This window comes from Cyanistes caeruleus, chromosome 7 (assembly GCF_971803275.1).
Source record: "Cyanistes caeruleus chromosome 7, bCyaCae1.hap1.1, whole genome shotgun sequence".
Classification (NCBI taxonomy): domain Eukaryota; kingdom Metazoa; phylum Chordata; class Aves; order Passeriformes; family Paridae; genus Cyanistes; species Cyanistes caeruleus.
In genome coordinates, this window is record NC_141707.1 from 22,868,077 (window position 1) to 22,886,467 (window position 18,391).

Consider the following 18,391-nt stretch of genomic DNA (forward strand, 5'->3'; position numbering starts at 1 on the left):
AATTTTGTGATCACACAGTGTTTTTCTTGGGACTCTTGTTCTTGTTCAGAACACAGAAGGGATGAATCCTGCTACTTGCACAATTATTTAATATTTTGATTTATTGAATTATTAAAAATACTACCTCAGGCTTAACAGTTTAGGCTTCTATTCTGGCCCAAGAAGCTGAGTGCATGCTGTTGCTGGTTTATGGCATGCTGTCGACATGGATTGCTGCCAGTGCCTGGTAATGCAGCTTTTCATTACCTTCTCTCTGGGCACGTAAGAACCACTGCTGGCAAAATGGTTTCCTCAGTCAAAGCCACCCAGACCCAATCTGTAACCTTCAGCATAGCAGTACTGTCCTACCAAAGCAGAAAACCAGTTTATTGGAGATAATAAAGATATTCTAAACACTGTTTAGAACAGTGTATGACACTGTTTATGTGCTATTTCCACTCTAATGTTGCTTTATGAAAAGCTGTACAAAAGCTCTTAAGATTGGAACGGCAGAATCTTTTTTCTGTGTCCATCTGCATAAGCTGACTTTATAGCTATCAATTTCTTCCTTTTATCTAATGTCCTGTAGAGGTCTTATTTGTGATTACAGAGAGAAACTGGAAGCATGTTTTAAGTGGTAAGAGGATATTTCATATATATTGGTTTTTATTTTTATTATCATATGTGCACCAGTATTGCAATTAGGTTGACAATCTAATTTATCAAGCACTATATTGAAATACATTGTTTAGTGCTCCATCCCCTCTTGGTACAGCTATACCTTCATTCCCCTTTAAAGTTTTTAACTATTTCATCTTGTTTACTGAAAATTCATCTCTATTTTTGTTGAGAGATGACTTCTTGATCATGAAATTTTGTGTTTGGTCAACTTTTTTCTCTAGTGAGTTTGACTGGAGAAACAGCCTGTTTTTTGACTTGGAATATACAGTTTCTGTGGGGAAGGAATGGCTCCTTCATAGGTATTTGTTGTGATAGGACATTATTCCTTATCAGCATCTGTTACAGGTATCATTTCATCAGTCTAAGAGTGATTTTATATGTATACTGATAGTGATAGCTACAGTGTCAAGAGCCTACAGGTAAAATGAGTTGAAACAATATGAGATTTTCCTAGGTTTTCTTTTTTATTATTTGAACAGATTATGTGATTTTGAAAATCACCTGCTGAAATGTGTAGTAGATCTTTCATGTCTCTTTTTAAAATGACAATGTACTTAGTTAATGAAAGTCAGATTAAAAATAAATTTTATTTTTAATAGACCTTATTCTTTCTTTTTAAGAATTTAAGAAGACCTTAGTCTTTTTTTTTCCTCTCTCATACCCTACCCCAAGAGAGGGGAGGTGAAGGAGCAATGTGGAACAGGAATTTTTATCCTCTTTTCCCAAAGTAGTACAGTACAGAGCTGCCTTATTTTTTTCTTTAAAGACTGTACTGAAAAATTCAAATCTTTCATGGCTGAATTGTAATTTACTACTTTAGAAAGCCCAAGAGTAAGGTCAGTTTGTTTATATTTCTAAGCCAAATTCAATACAGATCTTCTCTTTAAAACATTTAAAAATGCTTTGCATGTAAAAATCATCAAATGTAACCCACATACAAGGTAAAATGCTGTTCATGAAAGGCAATAAAATTTACCCAAAGGATTTAACTTAGGTTCCTCTTAATGGATGAAAGCATGAAAAGAGACAAAAGCTTTAATCTGTGTTTTTGTCTTCATGTTTTCCTGTTTTTGTGAGTGTACCCAGGGTAGTTAATGTTTTTGCAATTATACCTACCAGTTGGAGGTATACTTGACTGAAGCAACCCAAATCTTTTATAAGTAATTCTGATAATTATCCTGCACTTTGAAAATAAGGCCTGAACTATAATTATTTATGGGAGGGATATTTCAAGACATGTTGCATTAGAACAAAGCAGATCCTTAGCATGGTTTTATTGTCCACCCTGAGCGCTGTGTCATTTAAAATAACTAGTGTAGGTCTGCCTGCTGATATGTATGAAGGAGGTAAATGCTTAACAGAAGACAGACAAGGTATTTAAACTTTTCAAAGTAATCCAGCATTTGCATTCAGCAAGTACTTCACTTAGGAGGAGTGCTCTTCTGCTCTATAGTCAAGGTGTTATTTAGGTCTCTTCAGAGAGTTTTGAGATTGCCCCTGACTCTAGAAAGGCTCTAAAGGAATTAGTGGATATGCCACACCTATAAAAACAATTTAAGTAACTCTAAGTAAGCTTTTGTGCCAATTAATGAATTGCAATTAATGAAGTTTCAAATGGACTGCAAATTTAGAAGTCCTCTAAAATGCAGTTCTGGCCCAGCCATTAAATCAGGCTCTTTTATCTCTGTAATTGGTGCTTTTCAGTATAGAAGAATACATGAGCCCTGTGTTCTAAAAGCAGTAGAACATCTTCACTAGCCAATAATAGCCAGTGAAAATATATTTCTCAGACTAACAGGCTCCTGTACTAAATAATGATGTAGAAAAGTTTCATTTTACTGCTACTCATCAGTGCAATTTTTCCCTTCAGGAACTATTCTGAAAAATGCATTTTGATTATGATTCCCTTTCTCTCTGACACTTTGGTTTAAACTAGTCATTGCATGAAGAATTTCACAAACTATTTAATGAAAACAGTACTTATAAATTCATATTAAAAAAAATCACAAAACATTTTTTTTGTAAAGTGCTTTTTTATTATGCATTGTCAACAGTTAAATGATATGTTGCTGTATCATACAAGATAGAATAGTGTTAGGTGAGCAAACATTAATCCATAAGCATAGGTCTTAAGTAAAAAAGGGCTAGAGTTTGCATAAATTTGTACAGGTTTAAATATGACACTGGAGAGCTGCTTCAGCTCAAATGACTTTGAATTAGTTACTGACACAACCACTAGTCTTCATTGCCCAGTGTCCCCAAACACTCTTTCAGTTCTATTTAGGATATTTTTTTTTTTATCCAGTGTTAAAACTTACACACTTTTTTTCTCCCATTACTCAACATAACTTAGTAGCAGCTCTCAGAATATAGCAAAACAGTGCTATTCACCAACCAGCTGTGGTTACTATTCAGTAATGATCCATTTCAAACTAAGTATTACATGATATTTCAAAAACAGAAACAAAAAAGATTAACCCCCCCAAAATCTCAGCCAAACCCCAGATTTTCTAGCATGAGCTAACACAACCAGTGTACATAATATGTCATGGAGCAACAGCTCAGTTACAGTAAAAATACATTAGAAAAAACAATGGAAGTATTTTTTCTTCCATTGTGCACACCAGGTGCTTCACATCTGAAGTTGTTACAAATAATAAATATTGAAATGGATTATGTTTCTCCAGGATAGTGTAGTAAAATATTCCTTGCAATGTTCAGAAATATAGAAAAACAAAGGCTGTTTTATAATTACAGATGGAAAAAAATCTACATCTTCATTGCCTTAAATATAAACTAACTGGATAAAGTCTGGGTAATTGACAGTATAATTGTATTTTTTTATGTCATCTCTGGATATTAAATTCTCCATGAAAGACTAAAATAAGTAGACTGAAGAAATACTTTGTAATGAGTGACAGACATAGCCGACAACTTGGATGTTTTATTAATTTTCATCATAAAATCTACTTTTTTTAATTTGTTCATCTGCAGTGAGCCATTTGAACGTGACTTTCTTGCCTTGGAATGATGAAACAGCAGTATGTCTTGAGCTCAGTAAATCTAAGCTTGTACTTATGTCAGTCTTTGCCAATTGGATTATTTCACTTTCTTGACAAGCGTTAATATAATTCAGGTCTCTACCATAATTTCCATGTTCTTTCAGATATGGACTGCAGGATTTTTTACTTACATCTATAGAGTCTATTAGTTTACAGTTTAAAACCAGGTTGTCTTTTTTAAGAAAATATTTCTTCAGAATGTCAGATAAAATACTATTTAGCTTTTTGTCATTTTTGTAATATTCTGATTCTTCTCCAATGCATAACAACTCAGTATCAACAGAGAATGTGTTAGTTGCCTTCTTCAAAACTAACATGCTGCTAGTATGAGACTTCTGACAAGTGGCATCATTATTAAATTGAGCAAGACTCTTAGAAGTAACAGCATCTTCATCTTTTGAGTTCGGTTCATCCTGTGCAAGTACAGTATTACTAGAACAGCTCTCCTGAGGTTCATATATCACGTATATTTCTTCATTTCCAGACTGACTGTCCAGTTTTGCAAAGGCATGCTGTGATTCAGTGCAAATAGCATGGCTTAATGCTGGCTTTGGGGTGGACATAGCTGAGAGAGTTGTTTTTTGTGTAGAAATATTTTGATGTGGAAAAAGTGGCATAATTATTATTGTTATTGCTATTCAAGCTGCATTCTTTGTAATTCTTTTGTACTGTTACATCATCAATGTTAGTGACTTGTACAACTTCTGAATTATCAGTTTCATTTATTTGTTTTTCTTGCTTCTTCCCAGGACTATCCACAATTACATTATCACCCTCATTAATATCCTTTCCACTTTGCTCCCTACTCTCTAATGCTTCTAGTTTATTCACCTTATCTTGCACATTCCCTGCTTCCCCATCCTTCCCCTTATTGCCTGCTTCATTTTTCTTTGCTTTACAGGTATTTTTACCTTCTTTCTCAGACAGAGAGCAAAAGGATGAGTGTTGATTTTGTTGTGAATTTGTGGTGTTGTTTTTATTTTGCTCCATCACAGTGGGATTTTTCTGAGATTCCTTTTTGTTGCCCAGAGATTTATTTCTATGTAAACTAGAATCTTCTTGAGGAAAATCTTCTGGGGGCCACTTTGACTTATTTACTTTAGCTGATTCTTCAATAGAAAATGTTTTCTTAGGTGTTGCATCATCTGTTGAAGGAGGCCATATCATTTTTAATTTACCTCTTTCTGTGGATTTTTTCAAATTATTATCCAAAATATCAGGACGTGCACCTTCAGTACCTGAGTACAAGTCTTTATCTACTTCTGTAATTGGTTTAGGATCAACAGGTGCACTATTAATGGGATTTGTTTCTTCAGCCTGATTATTTTTAATTGAACTAAGTTGATCTTTAGAATTCCATAATTCCTTATGCTGCTTGTGTCCAAAACCTTCATCATAATTTCCTTTTGATTTGAAAAGTTGCTTAAAATGGGGTTTACAATATATTTTTCCATGGAGAGATGCGTAATTTCCCAAGCTGCCAAATGGAAAAAAAAATGTTTTATACTTTTATATATGATAGATTACCATACACCTTCCCCTTTCTCCCCCTTTCCCCCCAACCCCCCCAAAAAAAATAAGTATCTAAAATCTTTACTTGGAAATTCCCATACAATTTCAAAGTCAAAATAAAGGCAAATAGTCATGCTTAGTGATTTATGAAAGAACATAAACCCATTCAGTTGTTGCACAGAATAAGCGTCAAATAGAAATGTTCCACAGCACTTCTGGACTTTTTGGACCATTTTTCTTCATCTTATGAAAATCTAAATCCTCAGTTTTTCTACGAAGTAGCAGCAGAATTTAGTCTTAGTGCAAATGATAGAAATTTATGTTTGATTATATTTGGATTCTCCTCTCAGATGAAGTAAAGGAAATTTTCATTCATTCAATGTATAACTAACACCAGAGTGTGTTAAAATCAAAATTCCTTTGCAGTCAGTACAATAAATTGTACATTTTATGTAAAGGTTACAAAATTATTTGCTAATGGCAGAGAACTATCGTAGTTCATTTTATGAATGAGGAAAATTGAGAGAAAATTTGGTGATCTTCAGATGTCTTAAATTCCACCCAAATTCCTGTGTCTACTGTGTCTGTTTCATGCTGTCCTGAAGGTCTGCAACAGTCAGGAGGAAGTAATATGGGGAGGACTTTGGAAGGTACTGCCATGGAGCAGTTTTATAAGGAATTTAAGGGACTCGTTCCATGTCACAGTGTTGATGTTCGGAGCAGAGAAGAAAAGGAGAACTCAGAATATCACCCTGTCAACACGGCATCCTACAGGCTGAATAATCCTACAGCTGAAAATAATTTCACCATCTTTTTTAATTTATATTCCAAAGCAGGGTTGTGTGAGTGCACGTGCAGTTACTTCTTACCTTAATTGACTGCTGCAGTGGTGACATCGGAAACACGATTTATGAAAATTTTGCTTATCAGCAACTAGGCATTCCATGGGGTAAACTCTCTGTTGACAGAGTTTGCATGTTTCATTTTCCTGAATCTGCAGTTTCTACAACCACATATTAAAAGGTTACAAATTAGTCTAAGTGACATGTTATGATTTGATTTGAACAGTATCAGTCCACATATTTTGTTAGAACATTTTCCATTTTCTGTTAACTGGTATCTCAGCTGTTTATTGTAGGGCTTCCTTTTTGTCCAGCTAACAGTAATACTTCAAAAGTTAAAAACTGCTTACCTTTCCCTTTGCAGGAATCCATGCATTTGAAAGGACTATTCACTTCACCAGGTACATTATCTTCCATTTATTTGCAATAACCAATTATTTTGTGAAATGTGGTAGGATAATAAAAGTTTTTCTAGTACAAGTGGAATTGAGTATAATGTATGTATAATCTTTGAATGTACAATGTAATTTAAATATCAATAAGTAGGGATGGATGTTTGAAATTCTGATGAGGAATTCTTGCTCAGCCATGCCAAATGCACAGTAGGGGTTACCCCTTTTGTGGTAACCTCCAGTCTGTGCATTCATATGGACCAAATATGCTATGGACATAATTATTTGTGACTTTGATAATTTAAGGTGTCAGACCTCATAGTTTCTTCGGTTGAATTTTAATACTAAGGTAGATACATTCACATTAACAACTTTATAAAATCCTTTTCTTCTGTGAAGCATATTTAATTTTAAAGAAAACTATTTCTCTATAAAATACAAAACATGAATAGGAAGATTCATACCAGTAAGGGGCAGAAGAATGGTGATGGGCTTGGAAAAATGCCAGCTGCTCTTCTGTCTTGATCTCTGAATTGCTATGAAAATTGTATTAGCAGACAAATACAAAAAGGATGGACCAAATAATTGCAGTATGAATGTATTTTCACTGATGATAGTAATGCCTCTTGACATCAGCAGAAAATTTGGGCCCTTTCAGCATTCTGTCTGTTGGTTTGCCTGCTTGTGTTGATTTTATAACAGTTCACAAATCAAGACAAAAAGTGATGTAGATTTTATAGTTACAGCTTTAGTTGCCATGTCTCTCTACTATCCATAATGAAGGCTGTGAAAAATACTGAAAGTTAAATGTCTTTAATATAAAGTAGAACTTGCAAATAGACTAAACCACCAGTAAAAAAAACCCACTCTAATAGAATTGTTGGTCATGAATTGTAAGGTCTAAAATGTAGACTCTGCTTAGACACCAAGGAGGCTGAGAGAGAGGCCTGGTGGCATAAATTCAGTTCTCCAGACATGCCTCCCACTCCCAATGCATGGACTGCTTGTGAGCCAAGCACCAGGACTCAGCTGAATATTCTTAGCTTTACAAGTATTCTGAATGTAGAGAGGGAGGAGAGGAAGGAGATAAGGTAATTAGGAGGGGGAAAAGTGGTGATGTATCCTGGAAAACTGTCTCATTGAATGGTTACATTGCTTAGCTGAACAATTGGTAGTAAGTGTTGTGCCTCAGAAGGCAAGTCAAGAGAAGAGGAAGGATAAGAGGGAATTTAAGGGAAATTTATCCCATAACAAGTTCCAGGACTTAATGAGGCAATATTCATCTCCTTGAAATTGAATCGTGTGTTGTGTGTCAGTGGCACAGTTTTGGTGGCTGGGGACAGCCTCTGTGAGGAGTGGCAGGGCCTGGCCCGTGCTGGGCACAACCAGCTCTGGATGCAGTGCATGGCGGGGCTGCTGAGCCACGCTCCTCATGTCTCTGGAAAACGTGTTCAAAGAGGGCAAAAAGCTGCACATACAGCCAGGACTGAGGGAAAAAAAGTGTGAGAAACAGCCCTGCGAATAACAAGGTCAGAGAATTACGGGAGGAGATGCTGCAACAGAGATTCCCCTGCAGCCTGTGGAGGAGAGCAGGGCAGCAGGTGTTTCCCTGCGGCCTGGGGAGAGGACCACGCAGGAGCAGCCGTGCACACCGCATCCCCTGGGGAACACCACGGTGGAGCAGGTGGGTATTCCCAGAAGGAGCTATGGCATATGGAGAGCTCATGGTGAAGCAAGGGAGAGAAGTGTGAGAAGGAAGGAGCAGCAGCAAGGAACTGGTATGGACTAACCTCAGCACCCATTCCCCCCACCCACTCTGTGCTACTGGGGGTGGGAGAGGGATGAGGAAGAGGCAGGAGTAAAGCTGAGACTATGAAAAGGAGGGAAGGAGGGGAGATGTTGTAGTGTTTATTTCTCATAATCTAAACCTATCTTAATTAGCAATTATTTTTTCCCATAAAAAATAAGTAATTATTTTAAATTGTAAAAGTAATTAATAGGTTTTCTTATATTGTTCCCTGTCTTTATATTATCCCATGAGCTTCTTCATCCTATTTTTTCTCCATACCTTGTTGAGGAGGGGGAATGGGACAGTGGGTGAATACAGTTTTGTATTCACCCACCACATGTGAATACAAAATCAGTGTGAATACAAAATCAGTGAGGAAAAGACTGGTCTGTTATTTGAGGTCATCAATATTTACCAGATAGAAAGAGATTAAAAACAAAATCCAGAGGTTTGACTTTTAGAGAACTCCCTATTCTACTGTAACTGGATATTTCTACTCACTTTTAACATGCTTGCTTTTGCTAAGGCTGTTTGGGATGCAGTTATTTTCTTCATAGCAGCCCATGCGATGCTGTTTTGAATTTGGGCTCGGGTGCTGATAACACACAATGTTTTGGCTATTGCTGAACAGTACTTGCCCAGTGTGAAAATCTCTTCTTCCTCCCACTCTGCCCTCCTGCCCAGTCCAAGCAGATAGACTGGGGTTATGCAAGAACTTGAGAGAGCTGACCCCAGCTGACCAGAGGGATATTCCATAGCATATGGCATCATGCTTAGCAATAGAAACTGAGGGAGGGAAAGGAGGAGGAAGAGGTACATTCAGAGTGTTTCTCTTTCCAAGTCACAGTTGAGCATGTTGAGGCCTTGCTTTCCAGGAAGTGACTAGACATCAATTCCTTCTTTTGCTTTGTTCATGCCCCAGCTTTGCTTTCTCTATTAACCTGTCTCTTCCTCTGCCAACAGGCTCTCTTGCTCTCCTGATTGTTTCTCACAGCCCACTGTGGAGTGAGTGGGTGTGGACTTAGCTGTCAGGGAGAGCCAAACCACCACATAAAGTATTTTGTTGGATCACCACTAGGCTGTGCCTCATTTTACAGGATCACAATCTACTCATGTTTAATTCTGCTCCTAGTGTGATTAGGAGGGGTAGCACCCCTCTCTTGGTGCACAGTGCTGGGAGTCCCAAAGCAAAGCTTTCTGCTCAGGAGTTATGCTGGAACAGGAGCGTTTAGCTTTGTTCTGCCGTTTCCTCTGCTGTTCAAGTGTAAGCATTCAGTTCATGTATCAAATGGCTAAAGCTATGGCAACATCTGGTCTTCCTGCAGGATCCCATCCATATTCAGTGTCCAAAATAGATGCAAAAAAGAGGACACTGATGTTCATCTTTCAGGAGCATATGTAATATTTTCTACATTTCAAATGCATAACCTTGCAATCTAAATGCTATTTTAATATAATTTTCAAGTAAAACATTCACCATGAGGAAGAAGTCATGCTTAATTTTCCATGTTTACTTCATATTCAATTATAAATATATAGATATATTTTCACATCAAATAGTTAAAAGTTTTGTTCAATATGAAACAAATAATGGGTTTCAGCTCTTTGAAGGACACAGTGAGCAGCTTCACTCCTTAGTGATGTGAAGCCAGGACCCTGACATCTTGTTTCATTGCCTAAACCATACTGAAGCTTTATGAACAGGTTAAATCACCCAGCAGGAAATAGCAGGTTTTTTTAAAAAAAAATTGCATAGTAATTTGTAAACCATTTCAGTAATTTTACTCAAATAGAAAACCCACTGAAACATAGTTCATTTTGTCTAAAGTCACATCTTGTATTTTACTAAACTAAAAATGGATGTGTGCAAAACATGAGTATTATTTTGTCTCTACAGATATTTTATACAACATTTTACCTCAGTTTAGAGGATGTTGCATTAATTTTAAACATTAAAAGCCAGGTGCATTCTGTGCACATTTTCTAGCATGTTAATGTATTTCAAATACAACAGTAATGCAATTTTAATTGTAATATCTATTTTTAGTATAATTTTTGTTTTGCTTTTGTTTTGTAATTCTTCAGGATAGACCTCTTAGTGCTAATCCTAAATTTATGCATCTTCAGCTTCTCAGTCTTCTGGACTTCAGGGAAATCTATCTTTTTGAGTTCCTACATCTTATTTTTCTATTACTTGGGTATTGTTGCCATCCAATTCAGAATCGGAAACTGTGCTTTGCTTTAGTGTTACAGGAGCTGCTGTATCTCTTGTTGGACCTTGATCTTGCTTGTCTGATTTTTATAATGGATGTTTCAGCTGGACTTGATTCCTTTGGATCCTGCATGGGCCAAGGCTGTATTTCAGCTTTTTTGCCATGAGTGTAGCACCGCTTATGTTTTCCTCCACTGAGATTATACATAGGAGTTTTATTTTCACAGGTAAAAGCTGCATTCATCTGGTGTGTTATTGTGTAATATCTCTTTTCAGCGTTGTATCCACAGACAGCTTCATTCTCCCGTCTTTGAAGCTGTCTCTGGTAACACACAATGGCTGAGGTTCAAAATGCATTATACTTCACTCTTCTGTGAAGAGCAGAGCTCAGCTTCTCTTTCGGCTCAGGCCTTGTCTGCAACAAGTTAAGGGCAATAACTGGGTTGAGTTGCTCAAGTTTATCCAGGTTCTGTGTTTCCACCATGTACCTCAGAGTCTTTACAGCACCATTAGAAACTTCTTAGGTGTGTGTTTCAGCTGATGCTTGTTCCTCACTGGGGTGATTTTTATTCATATAGTTTAGTGGCTGCATTTCAGACATCCACCTACCTGCACCAACACCTCCTCTACCTAATATAAGGACATTGTCCATAGTTCCTGCAGAGCCTGGAGCATGTGCATGCAGCATGCCTGGAGACTGCATCTGAAACATTCAGGCTGTCTATTTTAACATTTCTCCCTGCAATGGTTCTTTCTCTGTAGTACTTCTAGCTTTATCTGGGTCTGGAGGATCATCTTTAAATGGAACAAAAGGCTGGTTCTCACAGACTTGTCAGAGAGAGGACCTCTCCTCTCTGGATTTCATGCCACTAAAGCATTAGTTTTTCTGGCCTTGTGAACATCTGAATGATGAAGGCAAAGCCATTTCTAGTCTGCTGCACATCTAAAATAATATGTTTCAGATCCATGACATAAAATATTAGAAAATGTTTTTAAAGTGTTTTCTTAATATTGGGTGTCAACAATTATATAAATGTCTTAGTTCAAAATAAATTGCTTTGGGTACAGATCGGTGGACACAGTGGACTCTGTTGGAGAGCTGTTTGGTCTAGTGAACTTAGATTATACTGACATTTCCTTTGGAGCTTTTGCATAAGTATTGGGAAGTTCTCCTGTGCTTCCATGTATCAGGAGCAAATAATTGCAGAGGTAAAAGTTTCATCCTGTTTTTTCCTTGGTGTAGAAATTTCCTGTAGTCAGCTTGCTGAAGTTGTAGCAGTAGCAGATGAACTGTTTAAGTCAATGTGATTTCCTGGTATGTATTTTCCATCTTTAGGAGACAAAAGTGTTGGGTTGTCTGTAGTTTATGGTTGTTTTTTCTTCTTTTTTTTCCCCTTCTTTTCTTAAGCATAGTAATATAGAAAACGATTTTTCTATTCTGCACAAAAGCTAGTTCTGCAAGCATCCAAGCAATAGGATTATAATAAGATCTGGAAAGACACAATCTATCAGCTATTGCTCAGAATGCATAAAACCAATCTTTCGAGCTAAGAGCTGTGATATTTGCACCATAGAATATATGTGAAAAGAAATGTGAAATTCATGCAAAAAGAATGAGCAGTCTTGGAGATTTTGCTGCAACAAATGCAGACTTTGCATTGTAATCATAACAAACTTTAGCTGTAGCTTATGCTCATTTTCATTTCTTTTGAAAGCAGTATTTTCCAGGCTTCTGAGAGTCTTTGGTGACAAATTATACATACTTATAGATAAAAACAAGTGAAGAGGAGACTATTCAGCAGAGGAGGAGAAAATGCAGAAGTTGTTACCTTGAATTGTTTTTGTCACATACTGTAAGTACTTATAGAGCCTTCTAATGAATATCATATTACATTATGTGCATTTAATTCCTGAAGTCCATATATTCCCACCACTTCCATATCTTACATTTTAAATCAAAATTATTCAGTATAGAAAATCAGACAGCATGGTATATCAGTGTCTTAACTTCTAATTTGCATAAGGAAAGATCCCTCATCAAAAATACTCACCTTTACTTCTTTAGCAGATGTTGTGATCTCTCTGTCAGAGTGAGCAGCCTTTTCCTGAGCTGCCTTCTCAATCTGTTCTTTTAAAATCTGTGTTACAGTCTTTGGGAGCTCTTCATTCTGAGCTGAATTGATTACTGCAATGGGAAGAAGAATAAAACAGATTGGTTTTCCTCCAACCTGCATTTTTTGAAATTGACTTTATCAGTGAATTATAAAACATTATTATCTTGGGAAAATTGTATTTAGCCTTGTAGAAGTCAGGAGAGTTACTTGATCAGTACAGAAATCTGTAGAGAAAATGACAGAATCATTTTTTAAGGACTACTGTTTTGCCTTACCCGAGTGGTGTGGCAGGGCCAAAGGGTGACTGAGGTCTGTGGGAGAATGTAATGCATGAATTCTCATTCAAGGGCTGAATTGCAGAAGCAGCAGTGTCTTAACACTGTGATCATATTCTGCAGAGTTATTCAGTTCAGCTACAAACTGAACCTTAACCATGCACTGCTTTGTACGTAGATGGACTAGTGTTTGCCTGTATTTTCAGACAAGTTGTCGAGTTCCCCATTCTTTCAAGCAACTCAGACCATATTTAAAACCACATCCTTATGCAAACATAATCTCTTCATACTGAATTCTAAAGTCCTGTTGAAGTTAAGGAATGTGCATTGCTGAGAATTTGGAACAGTGTGTGTTTTCATGTTTGTATGCCAAGAACAGCACGTTTGTGGGTGTAAAGACATTTCCCACTGCTCATTTGTGATTATTCTCATGTCACTTCTTACCTGTGTCATGCTGAGTGAATGTAGATGCCATTTTCTTTTCATGGGTAACTTGCTCATGAGGAGAAACCTGTGCACAAAACCTTCACTTTAGTCATGATTTAGTGCAATGCATAAGAATTTTAAATACTTCTGAAACCATATTTAAAATATTACATAGATGAAAAATATGAATGTAAATCTAAAAATTATCATGATAAACATCAATAAGTGTGCAATGAGATTATTATTAAATTATATAGTTACCTCTTTTGTTTGAGAGGCTTGTGTTTGGCTTTCTTTAGAGGTCATTTCATTGCATTCAGCTTCCCTGGTGCTACTTGATACTGTGTGGTGCCTGATACTTGATGTTTCCTTGAGACAAAACAAAAAAATTCACGTTAACAGCTATTAGTAAATCAGATTTATTTTTTTTTTGCCTGAAGGGCTGTCAGAAATTAATTCTAATGTAAGTGGTATAACTAGAGCAGCCATTTCACAGCAGGGTGCCATTGTTATTATCTTTGATATTTATTGCTATCAACATTGGAACCGGCTTTTTTACAACACAGAAGATGTCAAGTCTTTGTTACTGCAGCAAGATGCTTGCCAGCAGATATGGCCAGCTGCATGAGTAGATACAATGCATGACTGGACTGGAAGGGGGCAGATGTGACAAGGAGGACTTGTTCTGGCTTTATGTGCTGTGCCTCCAACTTGTTGGGTGGCAGTGGGCATAACGCTGCGTAATGCATTTTTTTCAAAGGAAGTGTAATATGTCTGTATGAGGTGATGATTCTCTACATATTCTTTATAAAGTTCTTCCAGTGCAAAAATCATGCTGAATTACAATTGTGAAAAATATGACCCACAGAATAGCCACAAGATCCCATAAAATATGCAGGGTAGTACTGTAACTACAGGCCAGAAAACTGCAGTGTAATAATCAGAGTGTATCTTCAGGAGTTTAAAGCACTGTCCAAGATGTCTGTGTAAACTGATTTCTCAGTCTGTCTGTGTTTGGCTTGGCTCCGGATTCTGACAGTGATTTGTTTTCTTATTTGAAGCCTGCCATCGAACCTGTATTACATCATTACCAGTGTCCATGAGGTACTTTGAGACTTTGTGATTAGAAGATATAAATCTGAAAGATTGAAATTATTAAGGCAGCACTCCTGTGCTTCCTCTCCCATGCACACAGAGCCATCTAACAAATAATTTCACTCATGTCAAATTATATTTTCTTCATCCTTTGTTAGAAGGAAGCTTGTCTATTAGTTTCTACTGATAATAAGGTTTCAAATGGAAGGAGCTTCTGGTCCCTCCAGCAAGAGCTTCCTGAGTGTTCAGTGAAACCTGAATATGAATGGAGGCACTACTGTCTTTCTGAGATTGCTGCTCTAGTGCAACATAGAGCTGTAAGCTTCCTGCATCTCAAGTCCTGACTGCTACTTGAAATTCAGTTAATTGTGGGGCAAGAAATTAGTTCTTTCTGTTAGTCATGCCATGAGAAAGCATGTATTTATGGGATTTATTCCACCTTCAAACTAAGGAATGCTTACACTGCTTGCATCTCCACTAATATTTCTGTTGAATCAGTACAGGGGTCATCTACTGCCTGGCCATGCAGTAGGGAGCAAGGGTTCTCAGATCTATGACAGAGAAACACTGAGCATTCCTTCCATGGGCTTTAGGAATTCTTTTCCACCTCTGTGCTGCCAAGTCCTGTTTCAGCTATAAGATGAATTAAAACTGTACTAACAAAAGGTGGAATAAATTTTCTTATTCCTGGCCCAGTAAACGATTTAGTGCATTACCAGTATCAAAATCAATCCTACCTGAATTGTCAGAGTGCATTGAGGCTTGAGAAGAGCAGTTCACATAATTTTTGTCCTGCTTTTACAGGATGTCCTGTTTTGTACTTGCAGGTTCTGTGTACATAACAGTTGTGAGGAAGCTGCACAACGTTTGAGGAGATGTAGAGCTAACCACATACCAGGTTGAAAAGAGGCAGTTCAAAAAGAATGAAGTGCAAATTTTTCCATCTATTCTCTGTTTAATGACTGTGTAGGTGTGCTTTTTAATATATTTATGCATATATATGCTTTTTTCATTTAAGATATGCTTTTCTGTTCTAATGTGCATGTTTTAGATATGTAATTCAAACTCTCATTACTGGAAAAGCTCATTCATGAGACATGAAATACATTCAGAATACTCATCATGTGTCCTTTGAATGGTGTGGGGTAGTAAAAAGAAATATAATTAGACTTAATGTAGTCAGGAAGCAAATCTAATCTGAATGTCACTAGTGCTTTATGCTGTAACTTTGGTACTGCTTATGAAGTAGTTGCCATATTGCAAAAGACCATAATAATTTAATGCTATAGCTATAGGCCATCTAAAATGCAGCCCAAACATTATGAGCCAGATTTTGATGACATAATTACACAGCCTTGCTCTGGGAGTGCTGGGAGGAAGAGGGACATGGAGGATCTCTTATTTTGTGTGTCAGTCAAAATGGCTAATTGAAATTCCAGTAACAGGTTGTTAAATGCTGCTTGTTTATTACTCCAAACAAGTGGCTAGTTAGAAGACCTTTGGTTTCATCCCTCCTCTATAACTGCCAGCTGTTGTATACAGGATTACTGTAGGTACAATTAATTTAGTCTACCCCATTATGGTTTGTGACATGTTTTGTAGATCCCTTAGACTTTGTAGTATATTCTATAAAATTGGTCAATTACATTTTGTTTATGGCATATCATGAGAAGGGTTCAGAAAACACTGTCAGCTGGGTGATTGTTGGCATGCTGCTCTCTTGTGAATGGTTTTGTAAAATTTTTACGTTTTCTTTCAGACTTCTTTATCCTTCTTTATCCTGTCTCTCACATTTGTTTGCTGTCACCCTTTGTGTGGGCTGCTGGCCTTCCCGTGCATATCTGTATGGTGTTTAACACAGAGCACTAGAGTATACTGTTTTGTCTCTGGGTAATAGGTCATTCTGACCTAAAACAATGCTATTTAAAAATAAACATGTAAGTCCAAGAGTAAGTCTGTATAAGTTTTGTTAGAGAAGTGTTCTTTTTATGTAAGCATTCAGATTCTTTTACTGAAGAGAACTGTAATTGCTACACACATTTTATGTTTGTGGCCCATACAAAAACTTTAGTGCTTCTGTACTGCAATAATTTAGATAGAATTCTTATTGAAAATGTGCCAAGATTTGAATTATCAGTAATTGTTCTGTGTAATTTAGACCAAAGTTTGCTTTTTTGTGTTGACATTTTTAGTTTCCTTCTGTTCTAATAACAAACAAAACATACTTTCTCTTTCAAAAATAGAATTGTTTTTCAGCTCAGAATATGTACACTACATTATATGTATACATGCATAAAATGTGTATACAGTTCTCTGTCTATGGAAGTATGTGTTTCAAGGGGATCAAATGGCTCAGAAGTTCATCCAAGCACAAGAAAGACTTCTGCTATCTTACAATTGATGCATAATGTGTTTAGTTGAACTGTACATTATGATCAACATACAATCTCTCATTAGCTGGATAATGTAATATTGTTTATGTATTGGCAAATAGAGAACCTTCTGTTCTCTATAAATGAACAGTATGTAAAAACTTGTAAGTAGCAGTGGAAGTAAATCCACTGATTTCTGAGCCTGAATCTTCAGTTACAAAGTTAGTGATGATGGAATGACTATTTGCCATGGATCTTCATTTCATCCTCAAAGCAATGCTTTTTTTACCTATTTATGTTCTTAGCAGAGTCTCACTGCACTGTGAGAGTCTGGCAGAAATTTCTCATAAGAACTTCACTTATCTACACTTCTTCCCTATGATTTGTCAGCCTTGCTTATTTATATGTATATACTTAGGGCATCTTGGGCACTATATGAAAGTTTTTAATAAAAATATAAGGTTTTCACCATTCACTGACATTGTCCCATTATTCAGTCTTATTCTCTTCAATTGCTAGAAAATTGGCAATTGCTGCAGTAGCCATTTTAGGAAATTCCTCTGGAATGACCCTCAGTGAAGGAGGTGTAGCTATGCCCATGTCAGTTCTGACATTCTTTACTATAAGGATGAGTGAACATCAGATGTTTTCTCTGTATGTCACTCCTTTGCTGTGCTGGAGGTTCAGCTCACTTGCCAGCCATGGCTCCTTTCTGACACTGGCACTGAGGCTGTGTCTGAGCAGTCAGGTAGCTGATCTGGGTACCAAAGCACTCCAGGCTGGCACCTGCACAGGTGTAACACCAAAGCTCGTGCCCTCTTCTCATCCTGGTGGCTGATGCTAGAAGGTGCTTATGGTGCCAGTGGTCAGAACCCAGACCAGGTCTCTAATCAGACTCTGGTTGGGTTTTTGAGCACAGGATAAGTCTGTGATCAGTTTTCATTGCTGCTCACCGTTTTGGGCATGAATTTTTTGAACTCTACTGGTATAATGGCACCTATTACAAAGAACCAATTGCCAGTACAATCTGGAGAGCTGAGTGATGGCTGCTGCCTGAGAAAAAGGGGAAGATGAATAGTTTTTATTTGCATATTTGATGACAATATTTTGAATGAAAGTCATGAACTCCTTATACAATAATGGAATATGTAGTAGAATGTTCAGCTATTTAGATTATTATTTAAAAATTTAATTGCATCCTTATTTTATCTTAGATTAATAGTTTGAATTTATCCAGATCTAGACATCTGTCTTTAAACTATGTGTTTTCTCTGTTTTGCCCCAGGATGGATTCAGTGACCTTGAATAATCTTTCAACTACTTAAGTGTATAATCCCATTTTCCATGAAAGTGCAGTTATGTTACATAGAAATGGGATTTTATGGTCTTTCAGCAAGTTATTTAACCTAAATTTAAAGATGGTTCCATATGGTCTGAGTGATTTCATTTTTCAGTGTATGTGGCTATTTCTGCTGATGATTTGACAGAGCCTCCTCAACTAGCCACAGAGGAAAAATACATGGACAAATATGTTTTGAGGTCACATCTTGACTGAAGAAATGGAGCTATTATAGTGGCTTTGTGGAAAGATGGATATCCTGGGAAAATGCATCTACACATCACAGACATGAAGTTATTGG

General features: G+C 36.8%; 1 protein-coding gene and 1 long non-coding RNA gene across 5 annotated transcripts in view; one reads left to right on the plus strand and one right to left on the minus strand.

Moving 5' to 3' along the window:
• LOC111932129 (uncharacterized) overlaps positions 1-18,391 on the plus strand; it is a 291,751-nt gene that overhangs the window by 192,397 nt on the left and 80,963 nt on the right. The window lies entirely within an intron of this gene.
• XIRP2 (xin actin binding repeat containing 2) overlaps positions 2,674-18,391 on the minus strand; it is a 39,184-nt gene continuing 23,466 nt past the window's right edge. The window contains exons 5-9 of the mRNA XM_086896791.1: positions 13,546-13,653; positions 13,303-13,369; positions 12,521-12,654; positions 6,104-6,237; positions 2,674-5,199 (exon numbers count right to left, since the gene is read on the minus strand). Coding sequence (XP_086752917.1) covers positions 4,242-5,199; positions 6,104-6,237; positions 12,521-12,654; positions 13,303-13,369; positions 13,546-13,653 — 1,401 coding nt within the window. The 3' untranslated portion in view covers positions 2,674-4,241. The remainder of the gene's footprint in view (positions 5,200-6,103; positions 6,238-12,520; positions 12,655-13,302; positions 13,370-13,545; positions 13,654-18,391) is intronic.